This window comes from Manduca sexta, chromosome 28 (assembly GCF_014839805.1).
Source record: "Manduca sexta isolate Smith_Timp_Sample1 chromosome 28, JHU_Msex_v1.0, whole genome shotgun sequence".
Classification (NCBI taxonomy): Eukaryota; Metazoa; Arthropoda; class Insecta; order Lepidoptera; family Sphingidae; genus Manduca; species Manduca sexta.
The window spans coordinates 18,628,955-18,653,248 of record NC_051142.1 but is presented as its reverse complement, the minus strand read 5'-3'; the positions used below and the strand labels follow the sequence as shown (position 1 = coordinate 18,653,248).

At 35.9% G+C, this 24,294-nt stretch overlaps 1 protein-coding gene across 1 annotated transcript in view; it reads left to right on the top strand.

The window, feature by feature from the left end:
• The window catches only part of LOC115446421 (SID1 transmembrane family member 1), a 37,736-nt gene that overhangs the window by 8,474 nt on the left and 4,968 nt on the right, over positions 1 to 24,294 (top strand). The window contains exons 9-26 of the mRNA XM_037444316.1: positions 181 to 308; positions 787 to 953; positions 1,084 to 1,167; positions 6,434 to 6,470; positions 12,523 to 12,619; positions 13,071 to 13,193; positions 15,115 to 15,494; positions 16,084 to 16,167; positions 18,294 to 18,460; positions 19,026 to 19,180; positions 20,175 to 20,321; positions 20,684 to 20,795; positions 21,148 to 21,259; positions 21,440 to 21,622; positions 22,084 to 22,204; positions 22,738 to 22,860; positions 23,338 to 23,454; positions 24,050 to 24,182. Of these exons, the coding sequence (XP_037300213.1) occupies positions 181 to 308; positions 787 to 953; positions 1,084 to 1,167; positions 6,434 to 6,470; positions 12,523 to 12,619; positions 13,071 to 13,193; positions 15,115 to 15,494; positions 16,084 to 16,167; positions 18,294 to 18,460; positions 19,026 to 19,180; positions 20,175 to 20,321; positions 20,684 to 20,795; positions 21,148 to 21,259; positions 21,440 to 21,622; positions 22,084 to 22,204; positions 22,738 to 22,860; positions 23,338 to 23,454; positions 24,050 to 24,182 (2,470 nt within the window). The remainder of the gene's footprint in view (positions 1 to 180; positions 309 to 786; positions 954 to 1,083; positions 1,168 to 6,433; positions 6,471 to 12,522; positions 12,620 to 13,070; positions 13,194 to 15,114; positions 15,495 to 16,083; positions 16,168 to 18,293; positions 18,461 to 19,025; positions 19,181 to 20,174; positions 20,322 to 20,683; positions 20,796 to 21,147; positions 21,260 to 21,439; positions 21,623 to 22,083; positions 22,205 to 22,737; positions 22,861 to 23,337; positions 23,455 to 24,049; positions 24,183 to 24,294) is intronic.

Genomic DNA, 24,294 nt, shown 5'->3' with positions numbered 1-24,294 from the left:
ATTGAATAACTATGCAACGTAATATATCGGACTATAAAAGTTTAAGAATCAATTAGGGGAAGTAACAACAATTTTTTATTATTTAAAATGAAATTTTGTAAAAAGATCTTGTATCTTGACTAGTTAGCCTTCTACCCATGCCTTAAGTGAGACGGTGTTGACGTCACATGATTGTTCCAGGGTTAACACTGTTCGAAGCGGCAGGTGGTGGTCCGCTGCCCAAGAACGGGCAGCTGTGGCACGACTACAGAGAGGGCAGACTGCCTGACTTACCAAACTTGTCCAGGGAATTCAATCAGTTATTGAAGGTAAATGATTAATTATACATTGTTTTTTACAGATTGGCTCAAGTTGGAAGTAGTTGCAATCACGGATTATAGAGTCCCAGGATGCATAAACATATCTATATCTAACTAACATTTGTTTTCTATATCAAATACCAGGTTATTCTTATATTCGTAGTATAATGCTATGTTGACTAGCAAATTTAGCAGCAATAATTTCGCAAGAACTTGCCGATGCGTTAACACTACCAATATTTAAAATATAAATAATTTGTTACTTGATGCAAGTCCTATAAGCGTCATAACTGTCAGAAGTCGGTATGTACTTGTTTACACGGTAATAAATGAAGTCAGAGTCGGAAAAGAACGGAAGTCGACTTCTGCAAGTTTTCTTGGTAATTTAAACCTTTAAAAGACAAACATCAAGCATTTATCTGGTATAAAATGTGGTTTCTGTCTCTATTATCTTGGGTATTTGGCTTATATAAATGAATGGTAACAGAAAATGGTGGACCCGGACCCGACGGTGCGTCCGTCGGCGGCTCGGCTGCGCAAACACCCGCTGCTGCACCCCTCGGGCAACAAGAGCAAGTCGCAGCTGCGGAGGGAGCTCGCCGCCGCCAAGATGAAGAACGAGCTGCTCGCCAGGAAACTACAGGAGGCTGCCAGGTACACGCGCTTGAAAAAATATATTGTGATTTTAAACTAATGAGTATAATTTTAATAGAATCATCAATATCCCCACCAATATTCAGCTTCATCCCCCTATCGTCCAGCTAACATATTTTTTCATTTCCAGATGCATAAAATCATTAACGCCCAACATGGTAGCGAATCAGGAATCGGCCAAGTTCCGCACGAGGTCGGCCAAGAGGCTTCAGAAGCCGCTAAAGGACTCTCACATAGCCGAGATGATTCAATCCGTCACATCGCCCATAAGAATAGACAGAAGACCCGAGCGAAGAACGAAGAAAGCTTAAAGAAGTAAGAAATCAACTTGCATAGATGATAGAATGTCTGTGTCTGCTCCACGAACGTAATGCACCGATTGATCTGATTTGTTGTTTATGGTAACAATAGACAACAAATCAGTATAATATCTGAACATCAATTACCAATAGTTTCTGTTGATACTGTAAAGTATTAGTCAGTGCATCAATCAAAATTAGTATTTTAAAAACAGTAAAAATGGAAGCAGGCAAGACATACTCAAATTTATAATTATCGCGTACAAACTTATGTGATTAAATGACGGACATACACGTCTTACTGAAATGACGTGTTAATACGTCGTACTTAAGATTGACATGAACCTAAGTGGCGATTATAGACGTCAAGCGTTCTGTTGTCACACTCGTCAATAAGAATATGTTTGATTGAAATATACGTCACAACTTTTGCCGCTCAAATTAAATGTAAATTACTAACATAACCAATCATAACAATATAACACTTTGTATACTTATATTTATTCGAATTAACAATATAAGTTATAATCTTGTAAATTTTGATATATCGGTTTCGTTCATATTTTTGACTAATCTCAGTGACTGACGCGACTGACTTACTAATTTGACTATTACAGACTTGCAACTATAAAGGTGTGGTTGCAAAAACTTTAACTTTTGGTGGTTTTTCGTCATTTAAATGACTTAGGGTCCATTACAGGTCCCAATAGTGCCCCTATTATTTAAATCGAAATGATATTAAAAAGCTTCCTGTTTTTGTTAAAGTGATAATTAGGGGCACTCTAGATCCTAATTTAAACCATCATAGACATGACTTTTTTGATAGAAACCCAGTAACTAGGTGCCCCTATGACCCTAGACGTACGGACCTGACTCCTTTATTATGAAAGCTTGAGCTACATATAGTTTAAGCTTATTAATTCAGTTTTAATAACTATATATAGTTTTTGCATTATTTAAAATAGTTAGAACACTGATTGAAACAGTTTATATGTAATAGGGCTATGTTTTTACTCTCTATTATTTATAAACATTTATGAAGGGAAAGAATCTATTCCCTTAATATCGTCAGGGACAGCGAGTAGGGGCACTCTGAGTACCCCCATCGGATGTTACTGTAAGTGCCTTTAATGATACTAAATATACCTTAAATGTGATCTGTATTGTGCTTGTTTTTATCGAATTTACGTGTATAAAAATATAGTAGTATTTAATTTGAGGATATAATGGTAGGGGCCGTTGCAGTATTATGCATAAGTATTTTTTATTTCCCCTATCTTAAAGTCGGTAACGTCCATTTTAACGTAACTGCGGCATTGTCTGCTTCAGATTGTTTTTTTATGAAATATCGCATCAACCCTCATTATAAAGATTTTTGAGACTTTGCCCTCAATAAGAGTAACTTAATTTGCTATTTTAATACAGCATACTGAATATGCCCCTAAGTGATACTCACACGGCCCCTGTAGTAACTCTCCTAATTAATTCTTCCATAATTTTCCCCGTATGTGATAATATTAAGCTTAGATTCATAGATGTAGGTTTTTGGGAATATGGATTTTGGTGTCTATCTAAATGTACCCCCCCTTTTTCTACGGAACAATGCATGTGCCGACATTAAAGTACGGGAATTGCGTGTTCTATGAAAGAAAAATATCTCATTTCAAGTTTATGAAATTTCATCAAATTAAATTCAGATCTTGGTAGTACCATAAAGGTAGACGTAAACTATGCGATGTTGGCCAGCATTGCGATGACAACTGACGAGCTATAGTCATTTACATTGCACTTATTCTTTAAAAATAATCAAATTTTGACTAGACACCAAAATCAATATCGCAAAGTTAATATAGGCAGCTCATAAAATATATTAACTATAGTTGTTCGTAATATTTATATATCAATTTAAATATCTCTTTTATTGTATAGGTGTATAATAAAATAATTCTAAGACAAGTTTTTGTGCGTTGACGATTTTGCGCGATTTGTATGTTGGGTAAAAGTAAAAAATTAAACAATTTACTCTTTCAAATATTTTCAAAAACAATTCAATAGTTGTTAACTTTTTCATAAGATCAGATTTTCTCGTTTATCGTACATTTTTATTTCATTCATAATTTTTTAATTAACATATTTTTCTGAAATAGCTGTTTCCAAAAATCGTGAAATCTTGTCGCCGCACAAAATTGTAACAAGATCGAATAAAACATAATTTATGTAAATGATAAGGTTTTAGTAATTATCCGTATATTTTTTGACACATTATAGTTCTTGTATCTTGTTTGGTAGTTCTCAGCATTTACGTGACCCATAGATCCACTTTACAATACACTACAGATAAACTTGGTGTATTTTTTCGAACATGCCGGCGTAGTGGTGTCTATGGGCGAGGGATAATCGTCTTGTCAATTGATATTATATCTAGACGCTACTGCCCTTACCATGAAATGTAGCCACTATGCCGTGTTAAAAAAAAAATATTTTTTAAATTTATTTGGGTAGGTACATGGCATTATATCGAGTTCACTAGAATTGTGAATTTTTATCCATTCGTAATGGAAGATAAACAGCTCACACTCGACAATAAGTCTCAAATATACATTAGTAAGACTTTTTGGTAACTAAAAAGTTTTTACTAATATTTTTACATGTATAAATACCACCCAGATACATACAGATCCCAGAAAATGATGTCAATTTTTATTATTTTAATGATTGTTCCTCTTTTTGTGTATTACACATGTTTAAATTATAAGTTGTTAAGAACACGGTGTTGATTAAGAAATCAACACACAATTTAGTAATTTGAAGGATATTTAGTTATAATTGCTGAGCATTATGAGACTTGCATCTTATGACTTGGTCGATGGAAATATTACAAGCCTCAGGGACACCACCGGCTCCTTTAGTTATTCAATTACTAAAAAAAAATAAGTATTATGCAACAAAATAAAGTGGGTCATGTAAACAGTAGAAAAAACTAAATTGACTAAATTATAACTCATTCTAGCAGTAAATGTTTGTAAATTTGCTGTGAATAACCAATTTTAATAACCCATTCAAAGTTCAAGTAAAATTTTCGATGTTTTTTTTTCTTTTGTAATACAATGTAATTAGTATAATTTATGCTTACCCAACACAGTGGGGTGGGTTATTATTAATTTTAGTTTAACAGATCTCATGCTGCTATCGTATACAAGGTTTAGCCTAAACTATATTTATAATTAGTAAATTTTTGCTAAATTTGTAACAGATATTTTTTACACAGTTTCACATGCCCTGTTTAAAGAAAAAATCTAGGAAAGACCAATAGTTAACATTCAAGTGAAAATGTCCCAAGTATTCTAAATAAATCTTGACTTTTTTAGGTGTCAGATGTTGTTCCAGTTCCACCAGTGGTTAACCAATAAATACATTTTAGGCTGCACCCTGTATAAATACTTTAAGATTTAATACATTTATAACCTATATATGTTTTGCTCTTTAAAAATCAAAATTGTTTTGTAAAAATTTGATGTGGGTTTAGATCAGACATATGCATTTCTGAATCCATCGCTGTATTATTTAAGATAAGTAAATGTGACATGCGCAAACCTTCCTCATGGAATTTTCTAAATGCAAGCATTATCAAAATCCATCAAACAATTTATCAAGTATTAAGAAGCTATGTTAGATAATATTTTTTTTTTCTGTAAAGTTGAATACTACAGTGGTGTTTTCAGTTATATCCTATGACGTCACATACCACCTATATTGCAATCCCACCGACCTATAGACATTATTTTTGTCATTACGTTTATGACAAAAAGGTATACGATTTGTTATAATTTTATTATCTTAATATTAAAGGTTTGCAAAAAGGTTTCAGAGATTTTAATATTGTATTAATATATTTTTATAAATCATTTAAATAAATAAAATTGCTTTATTTGTGCATTGTATATTAACAAATATTTTTTTAGACAACAACCATATTTACTTCAATAAATATAGTATTTAAATCAAAAAATCTCTCAAACTTTAGAATTTTTAATGTTGAGCTATTTGTACTGTTTTTTAATTTTAAATATTAATAAAATGGCGTCATGGATATGAGAATGTAATTACGTAAGTGTAGCCAAGTTGTAGGATTGAACATTACCCTTGAATTAAGGTAGTTTTTTTAGACCATACTGAATGTATTTTAATAATGTAATACTGTTGTATTAGACACATATTAGCAAAAACGTATTTGAAGTTACGAAAAGTTAATGAATTATGTTTCCAGGATAAAAAATATCGAGTTGTTTTATACTTGTGTCAAATTTCATCCAAATGGATTCAGCACTTTATGCGTGACAGTTATTAACTCATTTGAGGCATTTGTCCGAGCACCCACTCGGTATTGACCAATGATACAACATGGCTCTGTTTACGTAATGCCGGGTCTAACCCCACGCTTGTAAATATGTTGTAACATGGCTGTAGCTCAGTGACCAAAGTGGCCGCCACTGTACGTTATATGTTTGTATATTTTGCTATTAATGATGATTATTGTATGAAATAAAAGTGCTTGTTTCAATTATTTTTGTTTGTTTATTTTCACCCTTTATCCCCTAAAATAAAGTCTAATGTTTGTACACCGTAGTCACACGTAGTCTTGACTTCACTGGTGTGGTAAGCTATACTTATAATGGTTTATAAAGTAACTAAGTGGATCAAAAACAAATAAAATCATTTTGTTAATCTCATAATTTAGTACGGCAACGGTACTAAGTGATTTTTAAAAAGACTATTTTTTGCAACAGCCTGTATAGTTATCGTTTATTTTATATAGTTTCAATATTCTCGCTCTGCCGCTGCGGCCAATCGTCAGTACCTCAGCTACATGTATAGTAGGTATACAAGTATACAGATTCATAAATTATTTCATTTATTCCAAAAATATACGATTGCCCTCAAATTAATAAACTAGCGATTTATAAACAACTAATTCATTTCCTACCTAAAAAACTAAAATTGTTTTTACGAACGCAGTTCTAACTAGTCTATGTTCTAACCAATGATAAAAGAAGTATAGAGGATGGGTAATATGGTCACGTGACATGCGGCACATTTAATGCATAAAATGGTGCCGACTCCGCCCCTTACAATAGTGATATGCTAGTACCGAAAATTTTGTATCGACATCGAAGAATTAAGAGACAAACAAGCCCCAAAAAGATCAAATACGAAAGGGGTTAGGAACTACCATAATATAAATATAACAAACCATAATGTAAACAAACAAACTGAAACTGATTTATAAGTAATAATTGTTAAACAAAGCAGTACCTGTTGTGACAAACATCCAGTTGTGTTTGATCTATATTTGTATGTTGCACTATTCCTTGCTAAAAATTTAAGTTACAGATTAAGATATTTATTTAATACATGATAAATGGAATAAGATAGCGTAGCCAGCAATTATTTGGTTGGTTTTATTTTATTTTATTATTATGCTCTTTGATCGAGAAACATAACTATGGTTCAGCAAACTAAAATCAATGACCGTAAAAATGGTGGTTAAGATAATCAATTATAATAATTATTTGCAATAACAACAATATGATTATGTATCTATTTCCGTGCATGCAAAGGTTGCTCGAAACATAAGACCGCCAATTGTAAAAATATATCTTACATTTCATCTTTACGTTGTTTCTTTTATGTTTATCTATTCTTTTATGTAACAATTTTAATTTTATTCATAGCAATATATTAAAGTAATATTACTATTAGGTGAAGTATAATAATCATTACTATTTTACTTATCGGGAATATTGTTGGAAAACAGTTATCTTTACTCGCGTTAATTAAACGTGTGGTTTATGCATATCTTCTCAAAATGTAAAGAAATATGTATTTGGTGTAGGATTCCAATCACGTCGCTCAGTATTCTCAATTCATTTTGCCTTAAAAACCGTAACTGATAAACGGGCGTCTGTTAAAATATCGATATCAATAATTTCTAAACAAATCCACCCATCCCTAAGCTCGTGTGTAAACAAACATAATGATTTTAATGGATATAAATCACGCCTAAAAGAGTTCTAAGCTTATCAAACAAGATCCACATATAATTTTAATTGATAAAAACACATCCAAAAAGTAAATATACAAAGATATTTACAAATTTTCGGTAAAACAGTTACTAACCTATGAAAAGATATTTCGGGGTCTTTCTTGCGTGAATTCGATTTGCATCCTTTCACACAACACTGAGTCACTTTCGAAACTTAACAAATACACTAATAAACAAACTTAACAATTGAGAATATGATTATATTACTTTAAATTCAATATTTATGAAGATTTGTTTACATCGTCTGACACTACATGTACTTGCTGACTGGGCTACGATAAATGGCGTTTCGGCCGCAAGGCGGTCCCAGCGTGTTGAAGTAAACGAAATAGTGCCATATTCGAAGAAAGCAATTATTCTGTCTTTGTTTGTTGCGTTCCAAATAAACTTTGAGTAAAAGAGATAGACATATATATTGACATTCTGCGTCGATTTCCCTAACATAAATATAACTTATTCATATAGCTAACTTTTGAGGCCTGTCCTCTTTATATTTAGTCATTGGTTCTAACTCGCCTGAGTCATATTGACGTCTCGGTATTTGTTACATTATTATAATGACATTAATAGTGATGAAGCATAGGTAATAAGAAATCGATTGACATCATAATATAGTGAGAGTCATAAAACGACGAACTATATCGGTATATAACTAATTAATTCAGTAACATTTTTCTCATTTTTTCTTAACTAAACAATGATAACTAAAGTAGTAATATAAATCCTAATATTACTAAAATTTATGATCCAATTCAATGACTTATATTTTATGATCTAAGTTTTGCCACTCTTAGAACATTTAGAAACAAAACGCTACGTACTTATTGGGGCGAACAAAAATTTTTGTCTCTTTTTGTTCCATTCAATAAATCTGAACACTTGCCTGTTTTACGCACACCACAACAGATTTTTTTGTAAAACATGTTCATGAGAAATTGATCTTACACTTTTGCAGAAAAGAAAGTTTATTTAAATCTAAACTCACGCTAGTTTTCTGATCTTCCATAATAAAATATATTATACCTATTTACATTTAAGGTAGCTAATTTGGAGCATCATATATTGTTGGTAAATTTAAATCAATATATTGACATTTAAATCGATGCCGATGACAAAATAATTGTTATCACCACTCTTGACTTATGACAATGAAGTTGGTATTCTGAATCTCGGATGCAAGTTCTGCATTGTTTTATTTCTCGAAGACTTAACAAATAAATTACATAAAAGTAAAATAAATGAAATATAAATGTACTTACGTAATTATTTTGCGCACATAATTTAAAAAATGTGGTTTATATTGTGTTTAAGATTCACTTTGTTTTTATGTATGGTGTGCGAAACCCAACAATACAAGAAAAGCGATGGAATTATATTCTTCTATAACAATACGTAAGTAATTCTTTTAATTTTTTAAAAGTTGTGCATCGCAATTACATTAAATACGATTTTACTGCGTCTTATAAGTTATTTAACAAAGAATTAACATGTATATTTAAATATTTCAATTCTTTTTATATTTTTTTGTTATGGTGAAATATTGTACCTGTATCAATATTGTATATTTTAATCAAATATAACTTGTTACAAGATGTATGAATAAAAGAACTTAAATAAACAATTATCTATTCAATTAAATATTATTACTAGACTAGTTGACCTACTTGTCAATGTTAAATGTCTGACTCAAATGTCTTAGACACAAACATGGAAAAAAAAATAAGATTCAGCTAACTAATTTTAAAATTCGAATCACTAATTACAATAATTTACTTTGCTGAAGTTCTTGACAGAATGAAGAAGTGTAGTTGTGCCATGTAACAGGATTCATAAACAATTTTGTCCATGGTAATAGCTCAACTTCACATTACTGGCACTTTTTAAACTACAAACCAATCAATATCATTCAATTTAAAGGACACCTGTTTGGTATTTATTTCTAAGTCTTGTAGACTCTTCATCATTAAAATTATAGATATGTAATAAGAGTTAGATGAGGCCTGTGATAAACAGGTGGAGGACAGTATGTAATACAGAGCTGATATTAATGAGTAAAGTTGTTACCAAACTTCTAATTTGCACTGAACTCAAAGCTCTGTAATACACAACACAACTATGTTGTAATTTCAGGGTAAACTAGATGTTTGATGGGAGTTGTAGGATTTTATAGCTAATTTTGTCTTTGTTTGACTGTCTCAGAAGCAACAACTCACAGATATCAATATAAAAAAAGAATTGTTTGATAAGATAGTCCATTATATGGCCAACTTCCAATAAGGTTTTCATGAAACCACATAAAATTAAAATAAAATGCTTTAATCATCACATAGGCGAACATAGTTGCACTTATGATAAGTCGAAGTACATGAGAATATATCATCATAACATATCTCATTGCCTATTATCCATGTGGACATGTTTGCTAGTACTTGGTGTGTGTGATCACTGTACACAAGATGTAAACTCACCATAATGGTCTCATATAAATGTGTAGATTTCTGGAGGCTGAGTATCTGATTTTCAACAGGCTGGCTGTAATAATTGTTTTAACTACAAAACTATAATCATATTTCATCCGTTGATATTCTATAATATAAAAAAAAAATCAAAAGGGCTCAGTTTTTCCTGCATCATGTTTGATAAGCGTTACAAGCTTGTTTAAAAATGTGTGCACAAGCTCTTAGTGTGGGTTGGGACTATAATATTTATCACTTTTGAATGCTCATTATTTCAAAACAAAGATCTTATGTACAACAAACACAGTTCCTTCAACTTTAATGGATTGTTTATAATGTGCCCTGTATATTTATTGTCAATAAATGTTGATAAGTTTATTTAAATAAATATGATAATGTAGACAGTGTGTCTGTTTGTTCGCCATACATATTACACAGAAACACACACTTGTATTCCAGAAATGGTATGCAGACGCGCAACTTGTGCACTCATATTTGGCCATGTGTATTCTGTTTTAAAATATGATAGAGGGTGAACCTATAACCGTTTTATACCTAAGTACCAAAATTCAGGTTAATACTGAGCAGAAAAATATCAATATCATGTTATCCAACCCGGCGATCAAACCAAAGTCCCCAACAATCAAGTTGTACTGCATTATAACTAGGCTCTGAGACAGTTCACAAAAGTGATACCTATTTATTCTTCTATAAATAAGCTACTTTAATTTGTTAGTATCTTGTGCAAGTCATTAGATTATTTCTTGTCTGACGCTCTATTGTACGGGGATTTGGTAAAAACTCATTTTGCTGTTTTTCACGCTTATTTGCTTTCAAGATTTCTAAAGCAGTATTTACCCTAAAATAATATCACTTGCTGATGTAATACAATATTTTTATTCTGCAACATTGAAGATTTAATTATGATATTTGTATATTTTCCTTTACATCGTTAGAATCATAGTTTTTAATAAAAACTCGTCTACAACTCGGACTTAGCTGAACAGTTAATGTATATATCGAGAAACACTGTTTATAATATTGTTAACATTCTACAATCAATTTGCATAGAAAAAATATTACCTTGGGTTTGCAAATTATTGTGTTGACAATAAAACCATTATCTGCGATTAGACAATCCACAAATCCTTGCCAAAGAACACCGATTCCTGCCTAGGATGATCCGCGAGGCTATTGAAGGTAAAAAACATCCTAATTTCAATAGGGGAAATGGTTGGAAGCTTGCACAAGCCTGGGATCCAGTTCTTAATTTAATTAAATCGGAACCCAAAAGACCGGCTGTCAGACTTCAAGACACTGTGAGCTCATTCGGCATAGATCGGATCACTAACAGCTAATAAATTTTAAAAGTTGTATATTTATAAAATGTAGGTAGATATTGTAACTCTGACTTTGCGGATGAACAACACCTCAGTCCCCCCCGTGACCATTAAGGCTGCAAAGTCTTCGAAACGTCGGGAGAAAAATAAAAAACAAAAAACCGCGATAGAATCCGGAAAATAGTTTATTTTAAATGTCTAACATTCGCTTAAACTTAAGATATCATTATGTTGACAATAAACTTTACAACATCATAATTATAATATCATGACCAGATATTGTTTATTGAATTTTCTAATTATAAAGGTTAAGAAAGTTCATTCCACTTATACTTATTTTAACTAAAATATAATAAAAATACTGCAATTATACTTCAGTTGACTTTCCTTCACAATGTCTTTGTTAGTAATATTATCATAATGTTGTGCAACTTATTACTCAGCTTTGAATATCAATACTGCACTTTTAAACTACAAAAAAATAATTTTACAAAGTTTAATGTAGTTATGTAATCTAGAAATACGTTAAATTATTTTTTTTATTGTATGAAGAGACGAGCTTGCCGTTCGCAAAAAACAGTAGACACCATCCAACACCTTGATTTACAAAGTATTGCATCATACCTATTCCACTGCGCTCGCCATCCTGAGACATGAGGTGTTAAGTCTTATTATGTCCAGTAGTTACACTAGCTACACACCGCTGCTTGGCGGCAGAAAAAGACATTACGATGATGCCTACCCAGGCAATCTCTCACATATGAGAGACCTACCACCAGTAAAATCGTTGTAGTGTTCTAATAATACTAATAGGATAAAAAAATAATTTATGAATGAAATACTAAAGACTTAGCGATAGTACATACATCAATACCATACTTTATTCTCCTTATCTGCGGCACCTGATGTCTATCTGTTATTATGTTATATTTGTTGCAGGTACAAATACAATGTTCCTTATACGGTATCTGTCAATAAAAGCACAGAATACATCTTGGAGTTTGGCGGGGTAAGTTTATTGCGTTTACAATTTAAAATCATATTATATTTGACATTCATGGCATTTTAACACCAATAAGATAACTAGAAAAACTTTCATTACAGGCCAGCGACACGTTGTCAATATCACTATATTTGTGGGCGTTAATAATTTGTCATTAGCTGAACCATGAGTTAGATTGCATAGCCTTCTTTAAAAAATACATATTATAGAAAATATTTAGTCTGTTAAAAAATATAAGACCATTGATATTTTAAGAATTCAAAGTTCGATTATCATCTTACTATCTCCCTCACACGCCCGCACTACAATGGCGATGACGTTACAGACACCACACGCTGTTCCATCATTCACTCTTGATTATTTGACAGGACTTGGAACCATACGACACGCCTGCTCGGGTGACAGTGGCAAGCGACTTCGCCAATAGAACATATCCGCTGTTCATCACGGCGAGGCAGCAAAAGGGTAAGTAAGGTTGCAAGCATGCTATAAAATGTTAAGTGCAGTGTAATCCAACGGCACAAATATTTTAAATCGCGTGAACATTTAACCCTCTTTCATTTCACATTATTCTTTGCGTCTAGAATGTGAACTTGGCTTAAGTCTCAATCAGACGGGGCGAATTTCTTGCGGCAAGTTTCTTGATGCTAGTCTCATTGTATTCAATCGGAGCAACTTTTTCATGCGCCAAAGTGTCTACACTACATCTTATGGCAAGTGGAGTAGCGTAATAGTCGAGTAACGACCGGCGAGACCCACTCCAGTTGGCACAATTACGCCGGCCTGTTTGAAATCGAAATAGCCAGCTCACACTAACGTAGGCTACTGTGTCGGGTTACTTCATGTTCGATGGTGGCTTTCCGAGATTCAATCTTGTCAACAGCAAAGTAGATAGTATCCAGTAGTTTTGTTCCAGGCGTGTTCTCCTGGCAGCTGCCGATGCTAGTACAGACTCCGGTCAGCCTGGAGCAGTTCACCAACATCTCCCGCACTCTGTGCCCTCACAACAACTTGTACGACGAAAACGAGGAGAGTTGCGGTGAGGGAAACTAAATATACGGCTTTGTTTTGTTTCTATAGAGCACTTCTTTCGTACTAGAATTATTACACACAATACCTCACGTCTTTTATCGCCGATGGGGTAGGCAGAGGGGCAACTAGGGCACTCACTTTTCGCCATTTGGTTTCCGGATAATCGGTATACTTCCGGCATAATGTGATAAGGAGCGAGCCTATCGCCATATCGGACATAAATACCAAACTCCTGGCTGATACTGAGGATAAAAACCTAATATCTTTGCCTTACCCGGGTTTCGAACCTTTGACCTCGCGATTCACGCGCGGTAAATCCGTAATAATTGCCACAGCACAAACAACGCTAAATTAAAAGACCTAAGAGTGCATTCGACTTGCCACTTAATACAGCACTGCAACAGCGTGAGCGCGACTACTGAAGACGCTCTTGGAGTCCTAATTAACATCAACTATGTATTCTAAGGGCCTGTTTCATGGTGAGTGATTCAACTCTACTTGTTGAAATGGTAAATTCAAGTAATGTAATAAACGGTAAACAAGATTACTATATGCATTAACTGTTATACGTTATTAAAGTAAAATTATTTTAAGTATTTTATCGCTTTTTTTATTTATTTGAACATTCTGAACAGGCCATTAGATACGACAAAAAAAGAAATATATAATACAGTGTAATTTTTACATTGCGTTACCAAATGAAACCAGATATTCGTTTTTATCCTAATACTGTGACAAAGTTATCCATAATTATATCTGTAATAGTATTTCTGCCTGAAATTATGATGTTGCCGATCCAATACATTCTCTTCGTGTAAAAGTAGCGGCCTTAGACCATCTAAAATAAAAATAACTTTTAATTAACTTTATTGTTTTATTTTTCAATTTTTCATTTTACATCTATGGTTAGATTTACTTATAGTGTCACTTTTAATATGACAAGTATTTGGTTTCATTTGTTAACACATTGTCAAAATGGTCCTGTATTGACAAGGAATTTGCGCGGCAACTTCCACTAGTACCAAACCGAAACCTAACTGTATTCCAAAGCATGATAGGAGTATTATTTACAATGCAACAATTTTTTTCGATAACACGATGTCACATTAATCACGTTTTCCAATATAGACCTTCTCACCACAAAATAGAAAATATTTCAGATTGAACAGATATTTATGATTTGTTCCACGTATTTATTTTTCCTTTTTTTTCTGTTCACGGCTGCGTAGTGGGAAGTCGGATTAAAGTCTACTGTGGCCCTTTGATACGTAATATTTCTCCCTATTTATTATATATTTTTAATTTAGCCCTTGGGCATAGGCCCCTAATAATGCTAGAGAATAAGACGGGAATGTTCGCGGTAAAGTTATATTTGCTTCTTAACCGATATCACTTGATTTTGTACTGATGATAACGCGTTGCATTTTGTATCACTTCTAATACAGCTTCATAAGTCACGTACGTGACTCAGATCACGTGATATCGTTTGTCTTTAAAAAGAATTTGGGTGTCTAAACAAGAGTATTAAAAGGTGTTCTTATAAAATATTTTAAGTCTCATTAAACGTTATTCGCTGATTATATTGCCCGTATCCATAGACGTTTTTTATCTAAGGACGGAGCATTGCTGTGATAACAAGTCTGTCTCTCAGCTTTGTTTATCTGACAGACAACTAGATTCAAGTTGTATCTCGATATTAGCCAATCACAACGGCCCTATGTCTACGCACTGCGAAGGCTGCCATGCCGTCAGCACTGAGAAACAGCTTGTTATCACAGCAATGCTCCGTCCTTAGATAAATAACGTTCATAAATAAGGGGGGTTCAAATAACTATCGATAAATATTTGAGTTATTAAAATAACATTTGGATGTTGTGTTCAACCAAAACCTCTATGATATCCCATGCATAGAAATGTTTCTTTGGCAGACACATCAGCATTCAATACACCGATCGTGCACCTCACCTCGTCATCACCCGACTCTATAAACGTGACAATATTTGTGGAGACTGTAGAAGATTTCTACATTACGCTGAATTCGACAACAAACTTGACTAGTACTCCGAGTCAGCCGAAGTACTACTTCTATCCGTTCAAGCAAGAGCCGCACAAGGCTTCGGACCTGGCGATGCAGAGGGTCCAGAGGAAGTACATCTGCAACCAGGAGTTGGAGCCGCACGAGAAGAGACAGCTGGCTATATACAACACGTACAGGCAGTACGACTGGTTGTCGAAGCCGAAAAGTGTCATTCTCATGATAGAGTCCGATGACGACATATGCGCTGTTGTGTCGATACAGAATTTCTCGGTAAGTCATTTAACTGGTTTTCTGATTGCGGATTGTCCCGCGTGTAGGAGTTTTCCGGGACAAAAGTTCCGCGTATTTTCCCGGGATAAAATGTAGCCTAATACCTTCCCAGGGTTTTAAATACAGGGCCGTAGCTAGAGCGGGGGGGCATTGTGGGGCAATGCCCTACCATCAAATACTAATGCCCTACCTTAATTATAATCAACTAAATTATACATAACTACCCGATTAAACTATATGGAGTAGCGGTTTTTTTATTTCACGATCTGGAAGTTGATCCATAGTAAGGGTTATTCATATTGATGGGATTTTTTTACAATCTGTATATTACCCTAAAAATGACGTAAGTATTAACTTCACTCATTCATGTTCACAAGTAAAGAAAGCCAAAAGTCGATTGACCAGATCAGGTCTACTAACATTTTTAGTTCCGCCCTATCTGTAACCACAGTTGCCCTAACATAAATTCAAGTCTAGCTACAGCCCTGCTCAAATAACACCGAATTTTCTCTGGAGAGGTTTTTCTACAAGATCTAGAAGGTGTTGAGATATGGCAGTCGGCAGTAAAAACTAAGACATTGTTTTTCAGTGTCCAGTGTTCGACAACGAGCGGGACATACTCTACGACGGTTATTATTTAACTATGACGCGACGCGGCGGGATCACGTTGACTGTAAGTTATATATTCTTAAGAACATTCGTCCCTAAATACTGTGATACGGTTGTAATAAACATTAGACCTGAAGTATTTATATAGGGGTTATGGTAATGACTTAGACCCCACGTAATTGACAACATTTCTAAATGTAAACGTGCCTAAAACAAAAATACCGTTTCTTAATTTTTCTACTCTGAGTTCGATTATGTTATTTTTAATACTTAATTTCGATGAAAAAAAATAAAACCGAAATAGGCTTGATGACGTCATACATACGGTTGAATGAAGTAGTTCCTTGGTCCACCTTACTATTTATTTAAAAAAAACTAACGCACCGACATTTGTCAATGTCAAATGTCAATATTACAATAGATACGTCACAACTGTCACTTTGAAAGAGAGAGAGAAACAAAGAAAACTGTCACTTCACTTTTTTACTGCAACGCAAAGGTCATTACGTCTTTAGCCGTATATATGACGTCATTAGGTGCGTACGTCGTTTTAGAATAAAACAAAATTCAAAGTGAAAATCATGAATGAAAATATCTGAGTTTTGTAAAAAAGAAAAAATATGGGTCTCATAATTTTAGATCTAGTTTCATAATAATAATAATAATAATAATAAAAACGTTTATTGCCAAAATTAAAACTATTACAGAAATTAAAAAAATAAAAACAAATCAATCTTATAAATAAAAATGGCAAAAGGAAGTGGCTCAGCTAACTGCTGTCTGAGCTGTGAAACTCAGCCAGCGCTGGTTTTCAGCCACTCCTGGCCCCTTTGGTGTTAGGCGGGGTTAGGACTAACTGCTCCTCCATTCGTTTTTAAACTGCTTAGGTCTAATAATAACAGTTAAAATTATCTTTAACAAACATAAATCCATAATCTCATTCGTATTAAAATTATCATTTGAAAAGAACAATAGTGTGTGTACATGTGTGTGCGTGTGTGTATATGTATGTGTATGTATGTATGTGTGTGTGAAAGTGTGTATGTGTGTAAAAAGCATGGTAACTTTTGGTTTCTCTATATATTATAATCATTAATTCTGTTTTTTATTTACTACTGCTTGAAGGTATGGCTTTAGGCTTAGGTTTTTCAGGTACGACTGTTTCACGTTTTCAGCGGCAAGTTGTTTCTTTAACAGAGCTGATTTATATTTATTTTTAAAACTACCTACACTTCCTTTAAGCCGAAGCGGTGGAGGAAGATCATTCCAAATACTTGCCGCAGCAAACTTGAAACAGCCTCGATATCGAGCCGAGGTATGTGGTGCAATTTTTATCATATTTAAGGAAGCGGAACGAAGATGTTTGCTACCGTGCTGATACCAGGTAAGTTTTTCAAATAAATAAGCGGGTGTTTTGTTCCAGATTATTCTATGTATCAACCCTGCGTACTGAAGTTCCATCCGCGACCTCATATTAAGTATGCCCTTACGGTTTAGGACGGGGGTTATGGGGTCTCTTTTCGGAATGTTGTAACAGAACCGTATACAAGCATTTTGAACTCGTTGGATGGCTTTTTCGGTGTAAGACTTTATTCTCCGGCTATAAACTGAACTACAGTAATTAAAATGTGAGAGGACCAATAATTCCGTCATAGTGTGTCGTAATTCTTCATTAATATAGGGCCTAATTTTGTACAGGGTTTTTAACTTAAAAAATGCACTTCTAATTTTCATATTTACATGTTCTATATATTTTTGTTCTGCATCAATATTTATACCGAGATTACGAGCGGATGCGACTTGTTCTATGTCAACATTATTAATTTTTATTCTTTCAGTGCAAACTGAGAAGTACTTTATTTGCTGTTTAGTTCCCAGTACGAGCATTTTCGACTTAGCTTCATAAAATATAAACATTTAAGTATGTTGAAAAAATGAAATGTTGTCAATTATGGGTCTATATTGTGTCATGAAAACTACCCTGAACTTGGAAATTGTAGATAAAATTTGAACAATGTGAACCAATAGTTTGATAATATTTGGCACTAGTTCTAATTAAATAAATCGTAGATAGTATTTTAATTGTATCTTGTTTTTCCTTCCATAAATACGTAATATTTGTTGGCATTTAATTTATATCCGTCTCTGAATTGTTTGAGAACTAATTCTAATCAACCTCCATGCCCACAGCAAGACACGTTCCCGCTGGGTTTCTACATAGTGTTCATAGTGAAGACGTCGGACGGCGACTGCACGGAGCACGTGGCCAACACCACGCTGCCCAAGATGGCGCACTACTTCGGGTGGGCCGACAGCGTCAACGTCACCACCAACGACGGACGCGTCAAACGGTTCAGGTTCGGTACACATTACACACACACACACACACACACACGCACACACACACACACACACACACACACACACACACACACACACACACACACACACACACACACGCACACGCACACACACACGCACGCACGCACGTTCTCTGTTCGACATGTGTATTCCGTCTCATGATGTGACACGGGGGTGACACTATCACAATAGCAGCTACAAATTCTGAACTCCGGACTGTTACAGGGTAGGAAAATCCAATATCAATTTGTCCTACGATCGAACCCCAAACCTCAGCACAACAGTACATTAAAACAACTCCGCCACCGGAGTAATGTGATGTGAACCTGATGTGATATACTATTTCTCTGCCGAGGCATCGTATTAAAGAGAGATTTTCTGATTTTTGATGCAAAATAAATTTGAGTTGACAACATTGGTATTTGCATTCAGACAATAGTTTTCACACTATTCTATTTCGTGATACAGGGTCGGCTAAATATGGGTGTACAAGTTGTCTCTCTGCCTAGCCCGCACGCGTGTGCGTGTGATTATATATGTAACTTGACAAAGTTTAATCAGTTTCAGGATAATAGAGACGATATCGTACCAGGAGTACATGATCGCGGCGGGCGCCGTGCTGGCGTTCTTCGCGTCCTTCTACCTGGCCTTCCTCGGCGCGGTGCTGTGCACCAGGAGGAAGGTGCTGGGCAGCGTCGACACCAGCCAGGAGGAAGGTACGGCGCAGCTAACTCGACTTCCTATAGAGCATGGCGAAGTTACCACTGCATTTGATTGTAAGGGGCCGTTCAAGTATTACGTAACGCAATTATTGAAGATTTCTGTCCCTTCCACCCGCGCATGTAACGCGCCGTAACGTTTTCCTCTACGCACCCGTCCCCCGTCAAAGAGTTATGTAACCCTAAAGTGACTTTTTTCTAATACAATTACGTTACGCAAAGTACGGGAAAGTCGCTAAAATACCTTTGTTATTGTTTTAAATTAAAAAAAACAATGTTCACAACGCGTTGTACGAACTCCTCCTACTCTCCCCTGTAACGCTTCTTAACGTTTTACAAGACCCTCCAAATTACAATTACAAAATGCGATAGCCTAGTTGGGTGGGGAACGGACTGCCAAGACGAATGTCCGCAGGTTCAAATCCCAAGGGCACACACCTCTGACTTTTCTAAAATCATGTGTGTATTCTTTGTGAATTTATCGTTCGCTTTAACGGTGAAGGAAAACATCGTGAGGAAACCTGCACATCTGAGAAGTTCTCTATAGGAATTTCGAAGGTGTGTGTAGTCTACCAATCCCTCTCAGTAGTAGAGGAGGCCCGTGCTCAGCAGTGAGCAAGTATATAATACAGGGCTGATATTATTATAATACTTGAATGGCCCCTAAGCGGCATGAGGTCCAGATAGTGATCCCCTCGCCAGGCTCTCCCCCAGGCAGTCTATAAAACCGTCCCACAGTAGTCGAGTATGTACTTATTTTCTATTAAACTTTAAAATATACCCCACCCTGTTAAACATAATCAACTGAACTTCTTGTGATGGACTAAGACCATAAACTACCAAATTGATCCAAATAACCTTAATTGATAATGATGATAGGCAACTGTCAAGTAAAGAAAAGGGTCATGACTCTGCCATAACGACCTTACACTTTCCATGAATTATAAATGTTTCATCTTTCGATGGGTTTAAAATGTATTAATATCCGTAGACGGTTTAATCTCCCCGGCGATCCCGCACGACAACGCGTCGGTGCCAGCGACGCGACGCCGACACGTCAACGTCATGGAAGTCAGCGGCGAGAGCTCCTCCCGCCACCACCTCCCGCCGGGGGACCTGCCCACCTCGCAACACACAGGTCCCAGGACGTTATACACTATACCTACATACAATAATCTTGTACAAAAATTAAGGGTTAAAAAAATTAGAAAGTCCTGCAAGTTTTGAAGCTTGCAGGAATTGCGGCGAGTCGCACGTGTGTATTGAAATGTTGACGCCTGTGTATTGCATCTGGAAGTTAAATATACTGCTGCGAGAAATTGTTAGTCTGAACTTAATCTTATGTCAAGTTAAACTAATATTCCTAAATTATACATTTACCCAAGTTCGACTGGACGATGTCATTGCTACTATGAGCCTTATGTCAGGGTGATACGGTTCGTTTTGCGTTAACTGCATAATCTTACTTGATGAAAATGGCTATATGTATGTGTTTTATAGAGTGTAGTTCGATATCGGACACCGAGTCGAATTTCTCAACGCCTGATGAGATCAACGCGGAGAAAAATCTCTACCTACTGGGAGGGAAGCTGTGTGTCGCCAACCTGGCAAGGTGAGTAACTTATCACCAAAGAAAGTGCTTTTAGAAAAAAATATTGATCGGATTATAATTCGAAAATAGTATTTTCTATTAGAATTAATATTGTGCTTATATACTAATATGAAAGGTTTTCTCTGTTCTTTTCTTTTATTTCTCATGGATACGAATATTGTCACCAATATAAAAGGTTTTCTCTATTCAGGATGTTCATAGACCCCTTTGTTTCTCATGGATTCGCAAGATCTCGCCTTACCATTGCTGTCGTTCAATATTTCACTACAATTTGACATTATTTCTCTTCATGCTTTTCAATTTCTAATGGCGAGGTACCTTGCCGTGTTAAAATATAAGTATTTACCTACAGATGTCACCCGAAGGTGTTGTCGAGCCGTTCGAACATGTATTTATGGAACGTGCTCACCGTCGCCGTGTTCTACACGCTGCCCGTCATACAGCTCGTCGTCACCTACCAACGGGTGAGGTTACTAGTATTAGCAAGTTAGTTAGCAACTCTCAGTACCGCAGTTACTGCCAGTAACCTATAGCAACTACGCCACTGCCGGCCAGTAACTCTATCGTTCAGTTTTATGTACATACATTTACCATTAGTAACTTAACCACTGCTGGTTTGATGGCTTATGCAATCATTTTTTTAGCTCCTAAATCAATCCGGAAACCAAGACCTGTGCTACTTCAACTTCCTGTGCGCGCATCCGCTGATGGTGCTGTCGGACTTCAACCACGTGTTCTCCAACCTCGGCTACGTGATGCTGGGCGTGCTGTTCCTGTGCCAGGTGTGGAGGCGACACAGCTACCACCGGGCGCGGAGTGTGGCGCAGGTGAGACCGTCCACCAGCGATATACTTACCGATAGAATGTTTCCTTCACATACAATTTCCTGTTCTCTATTAAAGTCATTTTAGCTGTGGTCTCAAGTGAAATCGCGTGATTGCGTTATATCCTCTAGAAAAGTATAATACCGCAAAAGTGATGCAAGTTGTCAAATTAACATTGGAGTATTCAATACAAAGTAAATATCGACACATTCAGCTATATCTCAATCCTGAAAAAAATATATTTATCACTCGCGTGATAGTTACCAAAGCTATTTACGCAGTATTTTACTATCCCCGACAATATTGGTCTTTTTATATATTTTTTTCCGTTTAAATATGAAATATTGTGTGCTATTTATTGTTTGATTCACATTTAAGTATTGCTTGATTTTTGGAATCATATCACACACGTAATGTCACATGGTGTTTGGCGATTTGACGTAACTTTCCTTTAACGTTGGTAGAAGGAGATGGGCATCCCGCAACACTTCGGGCTGCTGTACGCGATGGGCATCGCGCTGGTGAGCGAGGGGCTGCTGTCCGCCGCCTACCACGTCTGCCCCAACAGCATGAACTTCCAGTTCGGTGAGATACTGTACAGCGGGCCTAAGCGATAGCTTATAATGGAAATTATAATTATTCAATTGATGTGAGCTAAAGGAAATAATGCAGATACTAATCGACGAATTTTTTTACCGTTGCATAATGAGATACTATCGATATGAGCACTAATAATAAATATTGGAATCACATTTCTTTTTCTTGCCCAAAGTTTTTCTGGTGGTGGGTTATATCCGCCTGAATAGCGACCACCGTACACAAGGTGTTAAAACCCATCATAGTGGCCTGTATGAGGTGTCTCGTTCTGGAATTATCTTGTGTATATCCGGTTCCAGCATGCCGGCATAATTGTGTTGACTGTGGAAGGGTAATCATTTCTTATCAGTCGACAGTTTATTAGACCCCATTCCACTATGTTATAAAAAAGGTTGTATGGGATGGTATATACAGTAAAAACCGGTTATTGCGAATCCGGTTATAAGGACGCATCGTTTATAACGACTATCGGATATAACGTTTAGATAAGGTTTCCCTATAATATGTATTGCGCTGTGCAGACACGTCGTTCATGTACGTGACGTCGGTGCTGTGCATGGTGAAGATCTACCAGGCGCGGCACCCCGACATCAACGCCAGGGCACACGCCACCTTCGGCGTGCTCGCGCTCATCATATTCATTGGTAACTCTCCAAACAAATTAGTAGCTCAATAGGGCGACTTTTTTGTCTTCTTTACGTTTATTAAATGAATAACTATCTCGTATAAATTCTATTAGAAATATTGATTAAAATTCGGTGAAAATAAATAAGTTATAAGCCATTGAATTTCGACAGAAGGGGTAAGTGTCCAGAAATTAAAACAGGCTCAATACGCGCATGTGACGTCATCTAGAGTTGCTATGTGCGAAGGAAAGAGATGGAGCGATATCCCTACTACACGCCCACTCCTGCACATAGCAATATTTTTAATATAAATTACTGCCAATTTCGGGTCACACACCCAACCTCTTTTCATTACTAGTATTTCACTTGATATATTCGTCAAAATGTATACTTTTGAACAAAGGAATATCGACGTTGTGTTCTTTATTTACAAAGTCGATATTGCATTGATCAAAATTATATTGTATTTTTATGTCAGTGTACCGTTTTGAACAGGTCTGGTGGGCATCCTGAACGCGAACTTCTACTTCTGGATCGCGTTCACCGTGCTGCACCTCGTCACGTGCCTCGTCATGACCTTCCAGATATACTACCTCGGACGATTCAAACTCGGTCAGTGGATCTCATTTCTAATGAAGTATAAATGTGACTAATATGAAAATGAATGTAAAAAATTACCGCCCATTGATGAGGCGAGCATATCTCTCCCTTCCACTCTCCTCTCCTTTTTGCGGGCAAAAAATAGGGTCAGTGCGACGGTTATGTTGGTTTCACCGGTCTTACGGCCCAATGTCGATCCTCGGCAGTATAGATGGTAACATCCACGATTTATGACTAACCGCAAAACAAAAACATAATTTGATACATGAGACTCTTTGGTGATCATCATGGGCGTTTATTAGAGTCTAAACTCTAAGGTAATGTTTGTTGAGGTAATTAAATCTAATTTAATTGATCGGTATTGGTACAAATATTGTGAGTAGAACTACTTATATAGACAGATCACCTGAGGCTGGCACGTGCAATACGTTTATATGCGTGTACCGTCTGTGTATAACACTCGTCACTCAAGCATTAAAGTATAAAATCATAGCATTATATTTTGTTTGTATCTCTTAAATTATAATATATGTTTTGAGTTATAATGTAACATTATATGGATGTGAGAGCTGTGAACATAGTGCAGTAGTGAGCCGCGTGTTGTCAGACGGCGGCGTGCTGTCCCGCGCGGCGCGCGAGTTGTTGTCGCGGCCGCTGGTGGCGGTGACGCCGACGCACTGCGGCCGCTGCGTGCTGCTGCTCATCGCCAACCTCGCCAACTGGGCCATCGCCGCCTACGGGTCAGTGCACAACAGCACTACACACAAAACAGTATTATTTATTTTACCGCCCTGAAGTTAGCAGCCAAAGCAAATTCAAGAAATGACACTTGCATACTCACAGTCGGGCTAA